We start from the raw sequence: 26,052 nt of genomic DNA on the forward strand, positions 1-26,052 counted from the left end.
CAGAATGGCAGGTCCATTACGTGTACCACCAGAATGGCAGGTGTCATTATGCGCACCACCAGAACGGCAGGTGCCATTGCGCGCAGCACCGAAATGGCAGGTGCCATTACGTGTCACACCAGAATGGCAGGTGTCATTACGCGCACCACCAGAATGGCAGGTGCCATTATGTGCACCATCAGAATGGCGGATGCCATTACGCGCACCACCAAAATGACAGGTGCCATTACGCGCACCATCAGAATGGCAGGTGCCATTACGCACCCCCCCAGAATGGGTGCCATTACGCACACCACCAGAATGACAGGTGCCATTATGTGCAGCACCAGAATGGCAGGTGCCATTAGGCGCACCACCAGAATGACAGGTACCATTACGCGCAGCCACCACCAGAATGGCAGGTGCCATTACGCGCCCCACCAGAATGGCAGGTGCCATTACGCGCGCCAGCAGAATGGCCGGTGCCATTACGCACACCACCAGAATGGCAGGTGCCATTACGCGCACCACCAGAATGGCAGGTGCCAATACACGCACCACCTGAATGGCAAGTGCCATTACGCGCACCACCAAAATGGCAGCTGCCATTACGCGCACCACGGGAATGGTAGGTGCCATTACGTACACCACCAGAATGGGTGCCATTACGCACACCACCAGAATGACAGGTGCCATTAGGTGCAGCACCAGAATGGCAGGTGCCATTACGCACACCACCAGAATGACAGGTACCATTACGCGCACCAGCAGAATGGCAGGTGCCATTACGCGCACCACCAGAATGGCAGGTGCCATTACGCACATCAGCAGAATGACAGGTGCCATTACGCTCACCAGCAGAATGGCAGGTGCCATTATGCGCACCACCAGAATGGCAGGTGCCATTACGCGCACCACCAGAATAGCAGGTGTGCGTTACCATTACGCTCACCAGCAGAATGGCAGGTGCCATTACGCACACCACCAGAACAGCAGGTATCATTATGCTCACCAACAGAATGGTAGGTGAAAATACGCACACCACCAGAATGGCAGGTGCCATTATGCGCACCACCAGAATGGCGGATGCCATTACGCGCACCACCAGAATGGCAGGTGCCATTACGTGCACCTCCAGAATGGCAGGTGCCATTACGTGCACCACCAGAATGGGTGCCATTACGCACACCACCAGAATGGCAGGTGCCATTATGCGCACCAGCAGAATGGTGGTTGCCATTACGCGCACCACCAAAATGGCAGGTGAAATTACGCGCACCACTAGAATGGTGGGTGCCATTACGCGCACCGCCAGAATGGCGGGTGCCATTATGCGCACCGCCAGAATGGCAGGTGTCATTATGCGCACCGCCAGAATGGCAGGTGTCATTACACGCACCACCAGAATGGCAGGTCCATTACGTGTACCACCAGAATGGCAGGTGTCATTATGCGCACCACCAGAACGGCAGGTGCCATTGCGCGCAGCACCGAAATGGCAGGTGCCATTACGTGTCACACCAGAATGGCAGGTGTCATTACGCGCACCACCAGAATGGCAGGTGCCATTATGTGCACCATCAGAATGGCGGATGCCATTACGCGCACCACCAGAATGGCAGGTGCCATTACGTGCACCTCCAGAATGGCAGGTGCCATTACGTGCACCACCAGAATGGCAGGTGCCATTATGCGCACCACCAAAATGACAGGTGCCATTACGCGCACCATGAGAATGGCAGGTGCCATTACGCACCCCCCCAGAATGGGTGCCATTACGCACACCACCAGAATGACAGGTGCCATTATGTGCAGCACCAGAATGGCAGGTGCCATTAGGCGCACCACCAGAATGACAGGTACCATTACGCGCAGCCACCACCAGAATGGCAGGTGCCATTACGCGCCCCACCAGAATGGCAGGTGCCATTACGCGCGCCAGCAGAATGGCCGGTGCCATTACGCACACCACCAGAATGGCAGGTGCCATTACGCGCACCACCAGAATGGCAGGTGCCAATACACGCACCACCTGAATGGCAAGTGCCATTACGCGCACCACCAAAATGGCAGCTGCCATTACGCGCACCACGGGAATGGTAGGTGCCATTACGTACACCACCAGAATGGGTGCCATTACGCACACCACCAGAATGACAGGTGCCATTAGGTGCAGCACCAGAATGGCAGGTGCCATTACGCACACCACCAGAATGACAGGTACCATTACGCGCACCAGCAGAATGGCAGGTGCCATTACGCGCACCACCAGAATGGCAGGTGCCATTACGCACATCAGCAGAATGACAGGTGCCATTACGCTCACCAGCAGAATGGCAGGTGCCATTATGCGCACCACCAGAATGGCAGGTGCCATTACGCGCACCACCAGAATAGCAGGTGTGCGTTACCATTACGCTCACCAGCAGAATGGCAGGTGCCATTACGCACACCACCAGAACGGCAGGTATCATTATGCTCACCAACAGAATGGTAGGTGAAAATACGCACACCACCAGAACGGCAGGTGCCATTATGCGCACCACCAGTATGGCGGGTGCCATTACGCGCACCACCAAAATGGCAGGTGCCATTATGCGCACCGCCAGAATGGCAGGTGTCATTACGCGCACCGCCAGAATGGCAGGTGTTGTTACATGCACCACCAGAACAGCAGGTCCATTACGTGTACCACAAGAATGGCAGGTGTCATTACGCGCACCACCAGAATGGCAGGTGCCATTGCGCGCAGCACCAAAATGGCAGGTGCCATTACGTATCACACCAGAATGGCAGGTGTCATTACGCGCACCACTAGAATGGCAGGTGCCATTATGCGCACCACCAGAATAGCGGATGCCATTACGCGCACCACCAGAATGGCAGGTGCCATTACGTGCACCACCAGAATGGCAGGTGACATTACGCGCACCACCAGAATGGCAGGTGCCATTACGCACACCACCAAACTGGCAGGTGCCATTACGCGCACCATGAGAATGGCAGGTGCCATTACGCACACCACCAGAATGGGTGCCATTACGCACACCATCAGAATGACAGGTGCCATTACGTGCAGCACCAGAATGGCAGGTGCCATTACGCGCACCACCAGAATGACAGGTACCATTACACGCACCACCAGAATGGCAGGTGCCATTACGCTCACCACCAGAATGGCAGGTGCCAGTACGCGCACCACCAGATTGGCAGGTGCCATTACGCGCACTACCAGAATGGCAGGTGCCATTACGCGCGCCAGCAGAATGGCCGGTGCCATTACGCACACCACCAGAATGGCAGGTGCCATTACACGCACCACCAGAATGGCAGGTGCCATTACGCGCGCCAGCAGAATGGCCGGTGCCATTACGCACACCACCAGAATGGCAGGTGCCATTACGCGCACCACCAGAAGGGCAGGTGCCATTACACGCACCACCTGAATGGCAAGTGCCATTACGCACACCACCAAAATGGCAGCTGCCATTACGCGCACCACGGGAATGGTAGGTGCCATTACGCACACCACCAGAATGGGTGCCATTACGCACATCACCAGAATGGCAGGTGCCATTAGGTGCAGCACCAGAATGGCAGGTGCCATTACGCACACCACCAGAATGACAGGTACCGTTACGCGCACCAGCAGAATGGCAGGTGCCATTACGCGCACCACCAGAATGGCAGGTGCCATTACTCACATCAGCAGAATGACAGGTGCCATTACGCTCACCAGCAGAATGGCAGGTGGCATTACGCGCACCACCAGAATGGCAGGTGCCATTACGCTCACCACCAGAATGGCAGGTGCCATTACGCGCACCACCAGAATGGCAGGTGCCATTACGCGCACCACCAGAATAGCAGGTGCGCGTTACCATTACGCTCACCAGCAGAATGGCAGGTGCCATTACGCACACCACCAGAACGGCAGGTATCATTACGCTCCCCAACAGAATGGTAGGTGAAAATACGCACACCACCAGAACGGCAGGTGCCATTATGCGCACCACCAGTATGGCGGGTGCCATTACGGGCACCACCAAAATAGCAGGTGCCATTACACGCACCACCAGAATGGTGGGTGCCATTACGCGCACCGCCAGAATGGCAGGAGCCATTATGCGCACCGCCAGAATGGCATGTGTCATTACGCGCACCGCCAGAATGGCAGGTGTAGTTACACGCACCACCAGAACAGCAGGTCCATTACGTGTACCACCAGAATGGCAGGTGTCATTACGCGCACCACCAGAATGGCAGGTGCCATTGCGCACAGCACCAAAATGGCAGGTGCCATTACGTATCACACCAGAATGGCAGGTGTAATTACGCGCACCACCAGAATGGCAGGTGCCATTATGCGCACCACCAGAATAGCGGATGCCATTATGCGCACCACCAGAATGGCAGGTGCCATTATGTGCACCACCAGAATGGCAGGTGCCATTACGTGCACCACCAGAATGGCAGGTGCCATTACGCGCACCACCAGAATGGCAGGTGCCATTACGCACACCACCAAACAGGCAGGTGCCATTACGCGCACCATGAGAATGGCAGGTGCCATCACGCACACCACCAGAATGGGTGTCATTACGCACACCACCAGAATGACAGGTGCCATTACGTGCAGCACCAGAATGGCAGGTGCCATTACGCGCACCACCAGAATGACAGGTACCATTACGCACACCAGCACAATGACAGTGTCATTACGCTCACCAGCAGAATGGCAGGTGCCATTACGCGCACCACCAGAATGGCAGGTGCCATTACGCTCACCAACAGAATGGCAGGTGCCAGTACGCGCACCACCAGAATGGCAGGTGCCAGTACGCGCACCACCAGAATGGCAGGTGCCATTATGCACACCACCAGAATGGCAGGTGCACGTTACCATTACACTCACTAACAGAATGGCAGGTGCCATTACGCTCACCACCAGAACGGCAGGTACCATTACGCTCACTAGCAGAATGGCAGGTGCCATTACGCACACCACCAGAACGGCAGGTGCCATTACGCGCACCACCAGAATGGCGGGTGCCAATACGGGCACCACCAGAATGGTGGGTGCCATTATGCGCACCGCCAGAATGGCAGGTGTCATTACGCGCACCGCCAGAATGGCAGGTGTCGTTATAGGCACCACCAGAACGGCAGGTCTATTACGTGTACCACCAGAATGGCAGGTGTCATTACGCGCACCACCAGAATGGCAGGTGCCATTGCGCGCAGCACCAAAATGGCAGGTGCCATTACGTGTCACACCAGAATGGCAGGTGCCATTATGCGCACCACCAGTATGGCGGGTGCCATTACGGGCACCACCAAAATAGCAGGTGCCATTACACGCACCACCAGAATGGTGGGTGCCATTACGCGCACCGCCAGAATGGCAGGAGCCATTATGCGCACCGCCAGAATGGCAGGTGTCATTACGCGCACCGCCAGAATGGCAGGTGTAGTTACACGCACCACCAGAACAGCAGGTCCATTACGTGTACCACCAGAATGGCAGGTGTCATTACGCGCACCACCAGAATGGCAGGTGCCATTGCGCACAGCACCAAAATGGCAGGTGCCATTACGTATCACACCAGAATGGCAGGTGTAATTACGCGCACCACCAGAATGGCAGGTGCCATTATGCGCACCACCAGAATAGCGGATGCCATTATGCGCACCACCAGAATGGCAGGTGCCATTACGTGCACCACCAGAATGGCAGGTGCCATTACGTGCACCACCAGAATGGCAGGTGCCATTACGCGCACCACCAGAATGGCAGGTGCCATTACGCACACCACCAAACTGGCAGGTGCCATTACGCGCCCCATGAGAATGGCAGGTGCCATCACGCACACCACCAGAATGGGTGTCATTACGCACACCACCAGAATGACAGGTGCCATTACGTGCAGCACCAGAATGGCAGGTGCCATTAGGCGCACCACCAGAATGACAGGTACCATTACACGCGCCAGCAGAATGGCAGGTGCCATTATGCGCACCACCAGAATGGCAGGTGCCATTACGCACACCAGCAGAATGAAATGACAGGTGCCAATACGCTCACCAGCAGAATGGCAGGTGCCATTACGCGCACCACCAGAATGGCAGGTGCCATTACGCTCACCACCAGAATGGCAGGTGCCAGTATGCGCACCACCAGATTGGCAGGTGCCATTACGCGCACCACCAGAATGGCAGGTGCACGTTACCATTATGCTCACCAGCAGAATGGCAGGTGCCATTACGCGCACCACCAGAATGGCAGGTGCCATTACGCACACCAGCACAATGACAGTGTCATTACGCTCACCAGCAGAATGGCAGGTGCCATTACGCGCACCACCAGAATGGCAGGTGCCATTACGCTCACCAACAGAATGGCAGGTGCCAGTACGCGCACCACCAGAATGGCAGGTGCCAGTACGCGCACCACCAGAATGGCAGGTGCCATTATGCACACCACCAGAATGGCAGGTGCACGTTACCATTACACTCACTAACAGAATGGCAGGTGCCATTACGCTCACCACCAGAACGGCAGGTACCATTACGCTCACTAGCAGAATGGCAGGTGCCATTACGCACACCACCAGAACGGCAGGTGCCATTAGGCGCACCACCAGAATGGCGGGTGCCAATACGGGCACCACCAGAATGGTGGGTGCCATTATGCGCACCGCCAGAATGGCAGGTGTCATTACGCGCACCGCCAGAATGGCAGGTGTCGTTATAGGCACCACCAGAACGGCAGGTCTATTACGTGTACCACCAGAATGGCAGGTGTCATTACGCGCACCACCAGAATGGCAGGTGCCATTGCGCGCAGCACCAAAATGGCAGGTGCCATTACGTGTCACACCAGAATGGCAGGTGTCATTACGCGCACCACCAGAATGGCAGGTGCCATTACGCGCACCACCAGAATGGCAGGTGCCATTATGCGCACCACCAGAATGGTGGATGCCATTACACGCACCACCAGAATGACAGGTGCCATTACGCGCACCACCAGAATGACAGGTGCCATTACGGGTACCACCAAAATGGCAGGTGCCATTACGAGCACCACCAAAATGGCAGCTGCCATTATATGCACCACGAGAATGGCAGGTGCCATTATGCGCACCACCAGAATGGCAGCTGCCATTATGTGCACCACCACGATGGCGGGTGCCATTACGCGCACCACCAGAATGGCAGGTGGCATTACATGCACCACCAGAATGGCAGGTTCCATCATGCGCAGCACCAAAATGTCAGGTGCCATTATGTGTACCAACAGAATGGCAGGTGTCATTACACGCACCGCCAGAATGGCAGGTGCCATTACGCGCACCACCAGAATGGCAGGTGCCATTACGCGTACTACCAGAATGGCAGGTGCAATTATGGGTATCACCACGATGGCAGGTGCCATTATGCACACCACCAGAATTGCAGGTACTATTACGTGCAGCACCAGAATGGCAGGTGCCATATGCGCACCACCAGAATTGCGGGTGCCATTACGCGCACTACCAGAATTGCAGGTACCATTATGCGCACCACCAGAATGGCAGGCGCCATTACGCACACCACCAGAATGGCAGGTGCCAATACACACACCACCAGATTTGCGGGAGCCATTACATGCACTACCAAAATTGCAGGTACCATTACACACACCACCAGAATGGCAGGTGCCCTCACACACACCACCAGAATGGTAGGTGCCATTATGCATACTGGCAGAAGGGCAGGTGCCATCATGCGCAGCACCAAAATGGCAAGTGCCATTACGGGCACCACCAGAATGGCAGGTGTCATTACACGCACTACCAGAATGGCAGGTGCCATTACGCGCACCACCAGAAGGGCAGGTGCCATCATGTACAGCACCAAAATGGCAGGTGCCATTACGTGTACCACCAGAATGGCAGGTGCCATTACGCGAAACACCAGAATGGCAGGTGCCATTATGCGTACCACCAGAATGGCAGGTGCCATTATGTGCACCACCAGAATAGCAGGTGTCATTACACGCACCACCAGAATGGCAGGTCCATTACGCGTACCACCAGAATGGCAGGTGCCATTACGTGCACCACAAGAATGGCAGGTGCCATTGCGCACAGCACCAAAATTGCAGGTTCAATTACATGTCCCACCAGAATGGCAGGTGCCATTACGCTCACCAGCAGAATGGCAGGTGCCATTACGCGCACCACCAGAATGGCAGGTGCCATTACGCTCACCACCAGAATGGCAGGTGCCATTACGCGCACCACCAGAATGGCAGGTGCCATTACGCGCACCACCAGAATAGCAGGTGCGCGTTACCATTACGCTCACCAGCAGAATGGCAGGTATCATTACGCTCACCAACAGAATGGTAGGTGAAAATACGCACACCACCAGAACGGCAGGTGCCATTATGCGCACCACCAGAATGGTGGGTGCCATTACGCGCACCGCCAGAATGGCAGGAGCCATTATGCGCACCGCCAGAATGGCAGGTGTCATTACGCGCACCGCCAGAATGGCAGGTGTAGTTACACGCACCACCAAAATGGCAGGTGCCATTACGTATCACACCAGAATGGCAGGTGTAATTACGCGCACCACCAGAATGGCAGGTGCCATTGCGCGCAGCACCAAAATGGCAGGTGCCATTACGTATCACACCAGAATGGCAGGTGTAATTACGCGCACCACTAGAATGGCAGGTGCCATTATGCGCACCACCAGAATAGCGGATGCCATTATGCGCACCACCAGAATGGCAGGTGCCATTACGTGCACCACCAGAATGGCAGGTGCCATTACGCGCACCACCAGAATGGCAGGTGCCATTACGCACACCACCAGAATGGCAGGTGCCATTACGCACACCACCAAACTGGCAGGTGCCATTATGCGCACCATGAGAATGGCAGGTGCCATTACGCACACCACCAGAATGGGTGCCATTACGCACACCACCAGAATGACAGGTGCTATTACGTGCAGCACCAGAATGGCAGGTGCCATTACGCGCACCACCAGAATGACAGGTACCATTACACGCACCAGCAGAATGGCAGGTGCCATTATGCGCACCACCAGAATGGCAGGTGCCATTACGCACACCAGCAGAATGACAGGTGCCAATACGCTCACCAGCAGAATGGCAGGTGCCATTACGCGCACCACCAGAATGGCAGGTGCCATTACGCTCACCACCAGAATGGCAGGTGCCAGTACGCGCACCACCAGATTGGCAGGTGCCATTACGTGCACCACCAGAATGGCAGGTGCACGTTACCATTACGCTCACCAGCAGAATGGCAGGTGCCATTACGCGCACCACCAGAATGGCAGGTGCCATTACGCACACCAGCAGAATGACAGTGTCATTACGCTCACCAGCAGAATGGCAGGTGCCATTACGCGCACCACCAGAATGGCAGGTGCCATTATGCTCACCACCAGAATGGCAGGTGCCAGTACGCACACCACCAGAATGGCAGGTGCCAGTACGCGCACCACCAGAATGGCAGGTGCCATTATGCACACCACCAGAATGGCAGGTGCACGTTACCATTACGCTCACCAGCAGAATGGCAGGTGCCATTACGCGCACCACCAGAATGGCAGGTGCCATTACGCACACCAGCAGAATGACAGTGTCATTACGCTCACCAGCAGAATGGCAGGTGCCATTACGCGCACCACCAGAACGGCAGGTACCATTACGCTCACTAGCAGAATGGCAGGTGCCATTACGCACACCACCAGAATGGCAGGTGCCATTACGCGCACCACCAGAATGGCAGGTGCCATTACGCGCACCACCAGAATGGCGGGTGCCAATACGGGCACCACCAGAATGGCGGGTGCCATTATGCGCACCGCCAGAATGGCAGGTGTCATTACGCGCACCGCCAGAATGGCAGGTGTCGTTATAGGCACCACCAGAACGGCAGGTCTATTACGTGTACCACCAGAATGGCAGTTGTCATTACGCACACCACCAGAATGGCAGGTGCCATTGCGCGCAGCACCAAAATGGCAGGTGCCATTACGTGTCACACCAGAATGGCAGGTGTCATTACGCGCACCACCAGAATGGCAGGTGCCATTACGCGCACCACCAGAATGGCAGGTGCCATTACGCGCACCACCAGAATGACAGGTGCCATTACGGGTACCACCAAAATGGCAGGTGCCATTACGAGCACCACCAAAATGGCAGCTGCCATTATACGCACCACGAGAATGGCAGGTGCCATTATGCGCACCACCAGAATGGCAGCTGCCATTATGTGCACCACCACGATGGCGGGTGCCATTATGCGCACCACCAGAATGGCAGGTGGCATTACATGCACCACCAGAATGGCAGGTTCCATTACACGCACTACCAGAATTGCGGGTGCCATTACGCGCACCACCAGAATTGCGGGAGCCATTACGCGCACCACCAGAATTGCGGGTACCATTGCACGCTCCACCAGAATGGCAGGTGCAATACACATACCACCAGAATGGCAGGTGCCATCATGCGCAGCACCAAAATGTCAGGTGCCATTATGTGTACCAACAGAATGGCAGGTGTCATTACACGCACCGCCAGAATGGCAGGTGCCATTACGCGTACCACCAGAATGGCAGGTGCCATTACGCGTACTACCAGAATGGCAGGTGCAATTATGGGCATCACCACGATGGCAGGTGCCATTATGCACACCACCAGAATGGCGGGTACCATTATGCGCACCACCAGAATGGCAGGTGCCATTATGAGCAGCACCAGAATCGCAGGTACTATTACGCGCAGCACCAGAATGGCGGGTGCCATTACGCAAACCACCAGAATGGCAGGTGCCTTATGCGCACCACTAGAATTGCGGGTGCCATTACGCGCACTACCAGAATTGCAGGTACCATTATGCGCACCACCAGAATGGCAGGTGCCATTACGCGCACCACCAGAATGGCAGGTGCCAATACACACACCACCAGATTTGCGGGTGCCATTACATGCACTACCATAATTGCAGGTACCATTACACACACCACCAGAATGGCAGGTGCCATCACGCACACCACCAGAATGGTAGGTGCCATTACGCATACTGGCAGAAGGGCAGGTGCCATCATGCGCAGCACCAAAATGGCAGGTGCCATTACGTGTACCACCAGAATGGCAGGTGTCATTACACGCACTGCCAGAATGGCAGGTGCCATTACGCGCACCACCAGAAGGGCAGGTGCCATCATGTACAGCACCAAAATGGCAGGTGCCATTACGTGTACCACCAGAATGGCAGGTGCCATTATGCGTACCACCAGAACGGCAGGTGCCATTATGTGCACCACCAGAATAGCAGGTGTCATTACACGCACCACCAGAATGGAAGCTCCATTACGCGTACCACCAGAATGTCAGGTGCCATTACGTGCACCACAAGAATGGCAGGTGCCATTGCGCACAGCACCAAAATGGCAGGTGCCATTACATGTCCCACCAGAATGGCAGGTGCCATTACGTGCCCCAACAGAATGGCTGGTGTCATTACACGCACCACCCGAATGGCAGGTGCCATTACGCGCACCACCAGAATGGCAGGTGCCATTACGCGCACCACCAAAATGGCAGGTGCCATTACGTATCCCGCCAGAATTGCAGGTGTCATTACACGCACCGCCAGAATGGCAGGTGCCATTACGTGCACCACCAAAATGGCAGGTGCCATTACGTATCCCGCCAGAATGGCAGATATCATTACACTCACCACCAGAATGGCAGGTGCCTTTACGCGCACCACCAGGTGATAGGTCCCATTCCTGTTACGGTCACATATCAGGCCTCTTATCTTTTATGGCAATCGTGGCTTGTCCCATTACTGTTAGAAACAGCATGGCAGGTCCTTTTACTCTCATGCCCACTATGGCACGTCCCACTACTGTTTTGGGCAGCTAGTCAGGCCCCTTTCCTCCTTTGGGCACACTATGGCAGATCCCATTCTAGAATTACAGGTCCCATTGCTGTTACGGAAACATGCCAGGTCCCTTTCTTTTATGGCTATCGTGGCAGGTCCCATTAAAGTTACAAACAGAATGGCTGGTCCCATTACTGTGATAAACAGCAAGACAGGCTTCTGTCCTGCTGTACACTGCATGACAGGCGGCATTACTCTCTTATGGGCACTATGGCAGTGTTCTAATGTAGCAGTGCAGGTCCCACTACTGCAATAAACTGCATGCCAGGTCCCTTTACTTTCTTATGGCAGGTTCCATTATAGCATGGCAGGTCCCATTGCTGCTGCATGACAGGTCCCTAAACTCTCTTTTGGCAGGTCCCATTATAGCATGGCAAGTCCCTTTACTCTCGTATGGCAGGTCCCATTATAGCATGGCAGGTCCCATTACTGCTGCATGCCAGGTCCCTTTACTCTCTTACGGCAGGTTCCATTATCGCATGGCAGGTCCCATTATAGCATGGCAGGTCCCAATGCTGCTGCATGACAGGCCCCTAAGCTCTCTTATGGCAGATTCCATTATAGCATGGAAGGTCCCATTACTGCTGCATGCCAGGTCCCTTTACTCTCTTATGGGAGGTTCCATTATCGCATGGCAGGTCCCATTATAGCATGGCAAGTCCCTTTACTCTCGTATAGCAGGTCCCATTATAGCATGGCAGGTCCCATTACTGCTGCATGCCAGGTCCCTTTACTCTCTTATGGCAGGTTCCATTATCACATGGCAGGTCCCATTATAGCATGGCAGGTCCCAATGCTGCTGCATGACAGGCCCCTAAACTCTCTTATGGCAGATCCCATTATAGCATGGCAGGTCCCATTATACTATGGCAGATCCCTTTACTCTTTTATGGCAGGTCCCATTATAGCATGGCAGGTCCCATTGCTGCTGCATGACAAGCCCCTAAGCTCTCTTATGGCAGGTCCCATTATAGCATGGCAGGTCCCTTTACTCTCTTATGGCAGGTCCCATTATAGCATGGCAGGTCCCATTACTGTTATAAACTGCATGCCAGGTCCCTTTACTCTCTTATGGCAGGTCCCATTATAGCATGGAAGGTCCCATTACAGCTGCATGACATGTCCCTATACTCTCTTATGGCAGGTCCCATTATAGCATGGCAGGTCCCATTACTGCTGCATGCCAGGCCCCTTTGCTGTCTTATGGCAGGTCCCATTATAGCATGGTAGGTCCCATTACTGTTATAGACTGTATGGCAGGTCCCTTTACTCTCTCATGGCTGATCCCATTATGGCCCGAATTATGCCGCCTTCAATATAGATGGGAATAACATCCTAGTGGCTAAAGAAGTAAAAACACTAGGTTTCTACCTGAACGCTTCATCTAACCAAAGCAAACAAGTGAACATGACTGCCTCAGCTACTGCCTATACGGGTAAACTAATAATAGTGGCTAGGGATGTGGCATGCGTTACTCATTCTTTCAGTCACTTTATTATAGTCATGTGATCCACCTGTGCCGTCGTTAGTGCTCTTTTTTGGTCTTATAGTCTGTGGCAGTCTATGGTGCTATGGTCACATTAGGGTGAATTGGGTAGTCAGAATAAGTCTGTTTACTCAGTATTAATGTTATACAAGTTATAGAAAGTAGTACATCTCACTATCCGTATTAAATCCTTCTGTGATAGATCTTAAATTACGTATCATTTTTGCCTCTTGTTGGCACAGGTTGTTTAACGATCACCAATTCTCGCATCCAGTTTGATATGTTTTACTCCAAAGAATTTGATGTGTTCCTTCTTGTCGTTACTGTGTTTCTTCTGCCAATGTTCTGCTAGGGCTGATTTACAATCTGGTGCCATGAGGTTCCCATGGTGTTCGCTAATTCTTATTCTTAGTTCTCGTATAGTGCTGGCCACATAGATTGTATTGCATAGACATATATTGATGTAGATTACATACATTGTTCTGCAATTAATACATTCTTGTATTTGTATTGATTTTCCATTGGCTGCAATGTGTGTGGACATGTTATTCAGGGCAATTGCTGCATTTATAAAAACTCTTAATCGGGCTCCCAGGTAGGATGTTGGTTTGGAATGTATGTTTTGTCATGTCCATGAAGCAAGAGCTTACTTATGTCCTCAGTGTTGGAGCTTTAGTGTAGACTATATTGGGTTTCTCAGAGATATAGTTTGCTAGGTCTGGGTCCAGTTGTTGTAAGTGCCAGTTTTTCTGAAAAATGCTCCATAGTATTTTATTGTTCTTTGAGAATTGGGTGATCATTCTTACTATATTTCTGTCCTGGGCCTGTGTTTTCTTTTTGTGTACCTATTCTAATCGCTCTTTCCTATTGATGGTGTTCTTAGCTTAACTGATGCCTTTCTTTGGGTAGCCTCGTGAGAGGAATCTTCCTACAATGATTAGACTTTTCGGGTAATGTGTGATATCTTTACTGCAATTCCTTCTTGCTCTGGTAAATTCCCTTATGGAGATATTCTGGATGGCAGCTATCTGCGTGTAAAGTGGCATTGACTTAAGCCTTTTTACGGTATGTTCTGGTCTCTAGGACTCCATTGTCTATGTATTTATTCAAGTCAAGGAAGGTCACCTCTGTGTCGCTAATTTCTAATGTGAATTGTAACCATAGTCATTTGTATTCAGGTAGTCACGGAATTCATACAGTTCAGCCTTCTTCCCATTCCAAAGAATGAAGATATCATCTATATATCTTTGCCAATTAGCACATTTTCTAGACAGTATTTGATGTACAAATACACGTTTACTTCCGAATTGGCCATGTATGGTGGAAAGTCCATCCCAAACCCATTGCTATTCGTTTAGTTTGTTGATACAATATATCGTTGAAATAAAAGACACTATTATTCAAGACAAATGCTAACAGGTCCTTTAACATTTCACTGAACAGGTAATGTGATGTTGAGACATTTTGGTAAGTAAAGTCTGTAGTTTTGAGGGGCAATGTGTCGTCTAAAGACGTGTAAAGGGCTTTCACATCCATAGTAGCCAGTATGTACTGTTCTTTCCACTCAATTTTACTTATATTTTCCTTATAGAGTCCAGGTTGTAAACTTCAGGTCTAATGATTCTATCAATGTATATGGACATGTTTTCAGGGGCCCAGCCGATGCCACTGACAATTGGTCTGACCTCAGGTAGGTCAGTGTATTCTTTGTGTATCCTTAGAAGGAAGTAGATTGTCGGTATCCTTGGTTTATTGATAATTAAAAAAGACTTCTCATCATAACTGATTAGACGTTTAGTATGCCATTTATGTATCATTACTTGGAGTTCTTGTACAGTGTTGGATATGAAACTTTTATTAACTTCCTTATAGTAACCTGTGTTGCTAAGTGTTCATTTGCCATTATGATGTAGTTGCATCTATTGAGAATTACGATGTTGCCCTCCTTATCTGCCTCTTTAATTATTAAATCTTTGTTTTGATTCCAATCCTTGGATGGATGGATGGATGGATGGATGGCTTGTTTTCCTTTGGCACTAAGGTTGTTGCCATATTTTTTGGGGCCCTGTGAGTTGTTTCCATTCTGATCCCTATTGTTTTGCTAATAGCCCTGCATAAGGCGTCTATACAGTTCCCTTGTGTGGTGGGAATGAATTTAGATTTTGTGTGAGTTCACTCTCTCTCAGTACGCTGCTTTGGATTTTCCGATTAGTTAATCAGGTCTATTTAAGGTATGTCCAGATAGGATTATTCTTGAGTCAATTACGTTTTTTATGGATAGTGTACTACTCAGTGTTTCCGGTGCCTCTCCCTCCCTGATTAGTATTGGGTTATGGAAAAGCATTTTTAATATTAGTTTACGTATGAATTTTTTAACTTGATGTAGTCTGGTAAGACACTGGGTGCAAATGAGAGGCCCTTATTAAGTCCTCTGATGTCAGTTTCATTCAAAACATTGTTTGATAGATTGACAGCAAGGTCTTTCTCCTTTCTAAACCCTCCCTCCTGTATTCGGATTGTGTCCTCATCCCGGGTTTGATCCTTTCTAACCCTCTTTCTTCCCCACCTCCCACCACAGCCTCTGGTGTGGGTCTTGGGATTGAAATATTTTGTTCCACTGTTTCCAGGAATCTTCCCGCTTTCATAGTTGTTTGTCTGTTGCCAAGTTGATACCTTTTGGTTTGTTCTAAAAGAAAAAGAAAAATGTGGCTGGTCCTAGATTATCTGTGCGATTCCTACTTGTGGCTGAGACATTCTCACCCTGCAGTCTGCATCTGAGCTGGTTGGTGAAGTTCCAGGAGGACTAGTACGGGATGATGATTTGTTTTTATCGTCGTATTTTTGTTGGAACATGTAGACTCTTGTCTATAGTCTTTATTGTCCTTAGATGTTTTCCTTGTTTTCCTTAATTTGACATCATCCTGGTGTTGTTCCAGGATTGCGTCTATTGTTTTAAAGTTTGTCTTTTTGTTCCCTCTCAGCATGTTGTGTAAGTAGTTCCAGCATTCTCTTAGAACTGGAGTTCAAGTTGGATCCCGTTTTGTTGGTCTTCATTAATCTCCCACCATCAGCCATGTCTTCATTGTTATCAAGAACTCTACTTGAGATGTCCTAAATCATTGTTTAACACATCTCGCTCTCTTTGGTGGTTGTATTGGTCAGCTCATCTTTCGTTGGTTCCCATTAGTCTCCTATGGGCAGCCAGGTTCATCATCAGGAACCCTACTTGAGATGTCCTAAGTCATTGTTTGACATGTCTCGCTCTCTTTGGTGGTTGTATTGGCCAGCTCATCTTTCGTTGGTTCCCATTAGTCTCCTATGGGCAGCCAGGTTCATCATCAGGAACCCTACTTGAGATGTCCTAAGTCATTGTTTGACATGTCTCGCTCTCTTTGGTGGTTGTATTGGCCAGCTCATCTTTCGTTGGTTCCCATTAGTCTCCTATGGGCAGCCAGGTTCATCATCAGGAACCCTACTTGAGGTGTCCTAAGTCATTGTTTGACATGTCTCGCTCTCTTTGGTGGTTGCATTGGCCAGCTCATCTTTCGTTGGTTCCCATTAGTCACCTATGGGCAGCCAGGTTCATCATCAGGAACCCTACTTGAGATGTCCTAAGTCATTGTTTGACACGTCTCACTCTCTCTTTCTGGTGGTGGTATTGACCAGCCAATGTTTCGTTGGTCCCCATTAATCTCTCATGAGTGGGCATGTTATTCATCATGATCAGGAGCCCTACTTGAGATGTCCTTGCTCTCTCTTTCTGTGTCCTAGTTCTACCACGCCTGTGACCAGCCTGGCATCGTGGTCTTCTGCATCATGGAGTACGATGTCCTCCAGTTCTGCGACTTCTTGGGTTCCTTGATGTCCGTGTGGGTGACCGTCATCGCCATGGCCCGGCTCCAGGCCATCGTCAAGCAGGTGAGCAGGATCCTGTGCGCTTGTCTTCCCAGCACCCTGATCAACAGTAAGCACAACTCAAAACATTGCAGACCAAAATGGCAGCCATGCCTAACAATATCGTGTATGGTTATATGTCACCAAATTGCTTAAAATATGAATGGATGATATTGAATGAAACTTTTAGACTACTTATATATATGTTTTTAAATTGAATATAAACCATTTCTTAATTGTGCTTAAAGATTCTGTATGTATCCTTTGATACCTTTCCTTTTGATGATTTTAATGAATATTTTCCTTCTTTGTACTGTAATGTACAGTGAAATGATAGTACGTATTCAATACTTGTGAACATTTCATATGAACTCATCACAATAAATAAATAAAATAACAATATCAGGCACATTTTCAATATTCGCAGGCTGTCTGCAATGAAATCGGCCTGGCCTGAGCACTTGCAGATTCCCATGGGATGGCTTATCTCACCTTGGTCCAATTTCTTTCCAGGTCTTGTACCTCCTTAGGATGTAGCCCTGATAGACAGTGGAGACCCCCATGTGTAGACTGGCTGGAGACCCCCCTGGCCTGAACACATGTAGATACCCACACGATGGCTTATTTCACATGGGTCTGCTTTCTTTCCAGGTCTTGTACTTCCTTAGGATCTAGCCCTGGAAGACAGTGGAGACCCCCATGTGTAGACTGGCTGGAGACCCCCCTGGCCTGAACACATGTAGATACCCACAGGATGGCTTATTTCACATGGGTTTGCTTTCGTTCCAGGTCTTGTACCTCCTTATTATCTAGCCCTGGTAGACAGTGGAGACCCCCAGGGGTAGACTGCCTGTAGATCGCCTTGGCCTCAGTACTTGCAGATTCCCACAGGATGGCTTATCTCACCTTGGTCTACTTTCGTTCCAGGTCTTGTACCTCCTTAGGATCTTGTCCTGATAGACAGTGGAGACCCTCAGGTATAGTCTGGCTGGAGACTATCCTCGCTGCAGCACTTCCAGATTCCCAAGGGATGGCTTATTTCACCTTGGTCTGCTTTCTTTCCAGGTCTTGTACCTCCTTAGGATCTAGCCCTGGTAGACAGTGGAGACCCCGAGACTGCCTGGAGACTGCACTGAGCACTTGCAGATTCCCACAGGATGGCTTATCTCACCTTGGTCTACTTTCGTTCCAGGTCTTGTACCTCCTTAGGATCTTGTCCTGGTAGACAGTGGAGACCCTCAGGTATAGTCTGGCTGGAGACTATCCTCGCTGCAGCACTTCCAGATTCCCAAGGGATGGCTTATTTCACCTTGGTCTGCTTTCTTTCCAGGTCTTGTACCTCCTTAGGATCTAGCCCTGGTAGACAGTGGAGACACCGAGACTGCCGGGAGACCGCACTGAGCACTTGCAGATTCCCACGGGATGGCTTATCTCACCTTGGTCCAATATCTTTCCAGGTCTTGTACCTCCTTAGGATCTAGCCCTGGTAGACAGTGGAGACTCCCAGGTGTTGACTGCCTGGAGATCGCCCTGGCCTGAGCACTTGCAGATTCCCACAGGATGGCTTATCTCACCTTGGTCCGATTTCTTTCCAGGTCTTGTACCTCCTTAGGACCTACCCCTGATAGACAGAGGAGACCCCAGGTGTAGACAGGCTGGAGACTATCCTCGCTGGAGAACTTGCAGATTCCCATGGGGTGGCTTATCTCACCTTGGTCCGATATCTTTCCAGGTCTTGTACCTGCTTAGGATCTAGCCCTGGTAGACAGTGGTGACTCCCAGGTGTAGACTGCCTGGAGACCGCCCTGGCCTGAGTAGTTGCAGATTCCCACAGGATGGCTTATCTCACCTTGGTCTACTTTCGTTCCAGGTCTTGTACCTCCTTAGGATCTAGCCCTGGTAGACAGTGGAGACTCCCAGGTGTAGACGGCCTGGAGACCGCCCTGGCCTGAGCACTTGCAGATTGCCACAGGATGGCTTATCTCACCTTGGTCTACTTTTGTTCCAAGTCTTGTACCTCCTTAGGATCTAGCCCTGGTAGACAGTGGAGATTCCCAGGTGTAGAGGGCCTGGAGACCGCCCTGGCCTGAGCACTTGCAGATTGCCACAGGATGGCTTATTTCACCTTGGTCTACTTTCGTTCCAGGTCTTGTACCTCCTCGGAGCCATGCTGCTTTCCATGGCGCTTCAGCTGGACCGTCATGGACTCTGGAATCTGCTGGGACCAAGCCTTTTTGCCTTAGGAATCACAGCCATTGCCTGGGTAAGTACCGCCATGAGAAGTAAAGTCCAGTATTTCAATATGGGAATGAGAGTAGAGAATGGTGGGGTGTTCCTATATTAGAAAGAGGAGACCCCAGTAAACCGGTTAGACACTTGCCCTGGGAGTTGGGATGTGAACTGGAATTTGAGGTTCTAATTGCCTTATTTTGTAAGTCTATACCATCTGGGGGCTGCGGGGTGCAGAGGGGACGGATATCTTTTCACAGATACATGGGAACATTTTCATTATTATGTGGGTCATGGTACTGTCAGTGAGGGGGCTTCAAACAAGTGCAGATCCAGGCCTCAACTTAAATACCATCTTTGATCTCACTCTACACGGAGCTTGGTGAGTCGCCGGTCTGATTCTTGCAAGTTGGGGGAGGGGATCTACTAGGGGGAATACAGTGACAGAATATTTTCCCAATCTATGTGCCCATCGACAAGGGTAAAATGTTTCCAGGTCTAAAATATAAGCTAGGAGGAAACCCCAGAGAATTAATTGACAGAGTAAGATCAAGCATTTGGTTTCTCTTGGCAACTGTAGTGGACATGAACGTTTCAAAAAATCATCTTCAGGGATTCAGATTCTGAGACCGAACATGTCACTTCTCATGTCTCCCTGTAACACGTTTTCAATTACTTGTGTAATCAAAATGAGGGTCTTATTCTGGAAAATCAAGCATAGAATACAGCTGAGATTATTAGTGCCTGGCATAAACCGGAATTACCAAAACCCGCCCGGGATCAAGCAAGAAAAGTCAGTGCTCACACCTCCTGCTTCAACCACTCCTGCAGGCAGGGGCCATAAGCAGCAATGGGCAACTCTCTGTTTGGTCCTTTTGGGGCTGGAAAGGACCCAGGGCCAAATCCACTGCTCAAGCAAGGGCCGCACTAAGCTCACCCTTTACCTGACTTCTGCTTCCACGCATACGGATCCTTCCACCCATTGACTTTACCATGACAGCAGAGCTTCTGTTACCTCACAGGACCAAGGATCATTGCAGTTTTAGGCCTGTTAACCACCACCTGGTTACCTTCAGCCCCATTCTAGCACCAAGGTATTACTTACATACTTACTTAGCACCACCCTCAATGAAATCTACTCTGTTATACAAGCATGGAGGGCACACCATGGACTGTGTCTCAATGACGAAAAAACTGAGTTGATCATCCTGGGCACTCATGCCAAACTCAAAAATCTTAATCCCTCATTCAAAGCCTTTACCTTAGATGGCAATCTCATCTCCGTATCAAATAACACTAAAACTCTTGGTATTTACATCGATGCTAACTTATCCTTTTCCAAACAAACCAATGCAGTAGCATCATCAGCCGCTTACACCTGTAAGCTGATCACTGCATGCAGACCATTCATTTCCGCACCTAATTGCATTACTCTCGCCAGAGCATTAGTCCTTTCCAAAATAGACTACTGTAATGCCCTTTACTTGGGCACTAGTCACAAAAATATCAATAAACTACAAGTAGTCCAAAACAATGCCATCAGGGCTGCCCTCAACATTCCCAAAAAGGCACACATACCTGAGACCAGACGCAATCTTCGCTGGATCCCTGTCAAGCATAGAATATCCCTTAAAACGCTAGCCCTTACACACAAAGTCAGAGCTAATCTTGCTCCAGCATACCTCACTAACCAACTTACACCTCACACTTCTTCGAGACCACTTAGAGCAGCACAAACTAACACCATGACCATACCGAGATTCAAAATGTATTAATTTGGGTGGAGTTAGCTTCCCTGTACAAGCCTCCAAACTATGGAACACCATCCCCGCGCCTTTACGAGCAGAACCCTCATTTAACCGGTTCAAACACAACACAAAGTGCTGGCTCCACAACTTGGACTCCATAACAGCCTAACCTATCGATCCCAGCATGATGGACTGCTGCCAGCTCACTGTGTAATTTAATGTATCTTTGCATGTACCTGCTATATTTTGTTTGTTCCTACCTGTAACTGCAACGGAACTTTTGTTGACTGCTCTGTTTGTACCCTCCTGTAACTGCAACGTAACACCTGTTTACTGCTCTTACTTGTAACCAGACCTAATTTATGCGCCCATATGCCCCCGGGCTTGGCTGCCCTTTATAAATAAAATAAATACAAAATACAAATATGCATCTTCTCAGCCAGCCATCCATATCGTTACGCTCTCCCACCTACCCCTTCCCTCTCTCTTGGGCAACACCATTTCTTCATTATCGTCACCTGTTCTTCTACCCTTCATCATGCACCTCGACTTTGCTCTATTTCTACTTATCTCACCCATCTCCTCCTCTCATAGCCTTCAGCCAACAGTCTTCATCCCCCCCATCTTACTCCTTCCCTCCTGCACCCGCACTCGCCCTCCTCAAATAAGATGCTCCAGTGCTGCCAGGATCTCCAAACCGATCTATCTCCCTTGCCTACCACTCAATACTTACTCCTCTTACCCACCTCCTATCACGTTTTCACTTGGCCTCTGGAACGCACAATCCCTCTGCATCATGTCGTCCTACATCACTGCCCACTTTGAGTCTCATTGCCCTCAACTTTCCCTTCTTCCTCAGAGAAACCTGGATCTCCCCTCATGACTCTGCTATACTAGTAGCTCTCCTCATGAGTCTGCTACACTAGCAGCTCCCCTGGTACGCTAGCAGCTCCCCTCATGACTTGACTATGCTAACAGCTCCCCTCATGACTCTGCTACGCTAGCAGCTCCCCTCATGACTCATGACTCTGCTACGCTAGCAGCTCCCCTCATGGCTCTGCTACGCTAGCAGCTGCCATCATTACTCTGCTACACTAGCAGCTGCCATCATTACTCTGCTAGACTAGCAGCTCTTCTCATGACTCTGCTAGACTAGCAGCTCTCCTCGTGACTCTGCTACACTAGCAGCTCTCCTCGTGACTCTGCTACACTAGCAGCTCTCCTCATGACTCTGCTATGCTAGCAGCTCCCCTCATGACTCTGCTACACTAGCAGCTCTCCTCATGACTCTGCTACACTAGCAGCTCCCCTCATGACTCTGCTAGACTAGCAGCTCTCCTCGTGACTCTGCTAGACTAGCAGCTCTCCTCATGACTCTGCTACACTAGCAGCTCTCCTCATGACTCTGCTATGCTAGCAGCTCCCCTCATGACTCTGCTACACTAGCAGCTCTCCTCATGACTCTGCTACACTAGCAGCTCTCCTCGTGACTCTGCTACGCTAGCAGCTCCCCTCATGACTTTGCTACACTAGCAGCTATCCTCGTAACTCTGCTACACTAGCAGCTCCCCTCATGACTCTGCAGCTCCCCTCATGACTCTGCAGCTCCCCTCATAACTCTGCTATGCTAGCAGCTCCCCTCATGACTCTGCTACACTAGCAAGTCTCTTTGTGACTCTGCTACACTAGCAGCTCTCCTCATGACTCTGCTATGCTAGCAGCTCCCATCATGACTCTGCTACACTAGCAACTCTCCTCATGACTCTGCTACACTAGCAGCTCTCCTCGTGACCCTGTTATGCTAGCAGCTCCCCTCATGACTCTGCTACACTAGCAGCTCCCCTCATGACTCTGCTATGCTAGCAGCTCCCCTCATGACTCTGCTACACTAGCAGCTCCCCTCATGACTCTGCTACACTAGCAGCTCTCCTCATGACTCTGCTACACTAGCAGCTCTCCTTGTGACTCTGCTACGCTAGAAGCACCCCTCGTGACTCTGCTACACTAGCAGCTCCCCTCATAACTCTGCTATACTAGCAGCTCTCCTCATGACTCTGCTATGCTTGCAGCTCCCCTCATGACTCTACTATGCTAGCAGCTCCCCTCATGACTCTGCTACGCTAGCAGCTCCCCTCATGACTCTGCTACGCTAGCAGCACTTCACACTGATGCTGCTGCACTAGCAGCTCCCCTTGTGACTCTGCTACGCTAGCAGCTCCCCTCATGACTCTGCTAAACTAGCAGCTCCCCTCATGACTCTGCTGCACTAGCACCTCCCCTCACGACTCTGCTACGCTAGCAGCTCCCCTCATGACTCTGCTACACTAGCAGCTCCCCTCATGACTCTGCTACAATGGCAGCTCCCCTCATGACTCTGCTGCACTAGCAGCTCCCCTCATGACCCTGCTACGCTGGCAGCACTCCACACTGATGCTGCTGCACTAGCAGCTCCCCTCATGACTCTGCTACGCTAGCAGCTCCCCTCATGACTTTGCTACACTAGCAGCTATCCTTGTAACTCTGCTACGCTAGCAGCTACTCCCATGACTCTGCTACACTAGCAGCTCCCCTCATGACTCTGCAGCTCCCCTCATGACTCTGCAGCTCCCCTCATACCTCTGCTATGCTAGCAGCTCCCCTCATGACTCTGCTACACTAGCAAGTCTCTTTGTGACTCTGCTACACTAGCAGCTCTCCTCATGACTCTGCTATGCTAGCAGCTCCCCTCATGACTCTGCTACACTAGCAGCTCCCCTCATGACTCTGCTATGCTAGCAGCTCTCCTCATGACTCTGCTACACTAGCAGCTCTCCTCATGACTCTGCTATGCTAGCAGCTCCCCTCATGACTCTGCTACACTAGCAGCTCTCCTCATGACTCTGCTACACTAGCAGCTCTCCTCGTGACTCTGCTACGCTAGCAGCTCCCCTCATGACTTTGCTACACTAGCAGCTATCCTCGTAACTCTGCTACACTAGCAGCTCCCCTCATGACTCTGCAGCTCCCCTCATGACTCTGCAGCTCCCCTCATAACTCTGCTATGCTAGCAGCTCCCCTCATGACTCTGCTACACTAGCAAGTCTCTTTGTGACTCTGCTACACTAGCAGCTCTCCTCATGACTCTGCTATGCTAGCAGCTCCCATCATGACTCTGCTACACTAGCAACTCTCCTCATGACTCTGCTACACTAGCAGCTCTCCTCGTGACCCTGTTATGCTAGCAGCTCCCCTCATGACTCTGCTACACTAGCAGCTCCCCTCATGACTCTGCTATGCTAGCAGCTCCCCTCATGACTCTGCTACACTAGCAGCTCCCCTCATGACTCTGCTACACTAGCAGCTCTCCTCATGACTCTGCTACACTAGCAGCTCTCCTTGTGACTCTGCTACGCTAGAAGCACCCCTCGTGACTCTGCTACACTAGCAGCTCCCCTCATAACTCTGCTATACTAGCAGCTCTCCTCATGACTCTGCTATGCTTGCAGCTCCCCTCATGACTCTACTATGCTAGCAGCTCCCCTCATGACTCTGCTACGCTAGCAGCTCCCCTCATGACTCTGCTACGCTAGCAGCACTTCACACTGATGCTGCTGCACTAGCAGCTCCCCTTGTGACTCTGCTACGCTAGCAGCTCCCCTCATGACTCTGCTAAACTAGCAGCTCCCCTCATGACTCTGCTGCACTAGCACCTCCCCTCACGACTCTGCTACGCTAGCAGCTCCCCTCATGACTCTGCTACACTAGCAGCTCCCCTCATGACTCTGCTACAATGGCAGCTCCCCTCATGACTCTGCTGCACTAGCAGCTCCCCTCATGACCCTGCTACGCTGGCAGCACTCCACACTGATGCTGCTGCACTAGCAGCTCCCCTCATGACTCTGCTACGCTAGCAGCTCCCCTCATGACTTTGCTACACTAGCAGCTATCCTTGTAACTCTGCTACGCTAGCAGCTACTCCCATGACTCTGCTACACTAGCAGCTCCCCTCATGACTCTGCAGCTCCCCTCATGACTCTGCAGCTCCCCTCATACCTCTGCTATGCTAGCAGCTCCCCTCATGACTCTGCTACACTAGCAAGTCTCTTTGTGACTCTGCTACACTAGCAGCTCTCCTCATGACTCTGCTATGCTAGCAGCTCCCCTCATGACTCTGCTACACTAGCAGCTCCCCTCATGACTCTGCTATGCTAGCAGCTCCCCTCATGACTCTGCTACACTAGCAGCTCCCCTCATGACTCTGCTACACTAGCAGCTCTCCTCATGACTATGCTACACTAGCAGCTCTCCTTGTGACTCTGCTACGCTAGAAGCACCCCTCGTGACTCTGCTACACTAGCAGCTCCCCTCATAACTCTGCTATACTAGCAGCTCTCCTCATGACTCTGCTATGCTTGCAGCTCCCCTCATGACTCTACTATGCTAGCAGCTCCCCTCATGACTCTGCTACGCCAGCAGCTCCCCTCATGACTCTGCTACGCTAGCAGCACTTCACACTGATGCTGCTGCACTAGCAGCTCCCCTTGTGACTCTGCTACGCTAGCAGCTCCCCTCATGACTCTGCTAAACTAGCAGCTCCCCTCATGACTCTGCTGCACTAGCACCTCCCCTCACGACTCTGCTATGCTAGCAGCTCCCCTCATGACTCTGCTACACTAGCAGCTCTCCTCGACTCTGCTACACTAGCAGCTCCCCTCATGACTCTGCTAGACTAGCAGCTCTCCTCGTGACTCTG

General features: G+C 51.2%; 1 protein-coding gene across 1 annotated transcript in view; it reads left to right on the forward strand.

Moving 5' to 3' along the window:
- Positions 1-26,052, forward strand: part of TMEM8B (transmembrane protein 8B) — an 804,010-nt gene that overhangs the window by 762,875 nt on the left and 15,083 nt on the right. The window contains exons 11-12 of the mRNA XM_069626692.1: positions 17,221-17,367; positions 19,490-19,606. Coding sequence (XP_069482793.1) covers positions 17,221-17,367; positions 19,490-19,606 — 264 coding nt within the window. The remainder of the gene's footprint in view (positions 1-17,220; positions 17,368-19,489; positions 19,607-26,052) is intronic.

The sequence above is a fragment of the Ambystoma mexicanum genome, chromosome 6p, assembly GCF_040938575.1.
Source record: "Ambystoma mexicanum isolate Mex_15411 chromosome 6p, UKY_AmexF1_1, whole genome shotgun sequence".
NCBI classification, from domain to species: domain Eukaryota; kingdom Metazoa; phylum Chordata; class Amphibia; order Caudata; family Ambystomatidae; genus Ambystoma; species Ambystoma mexicanum.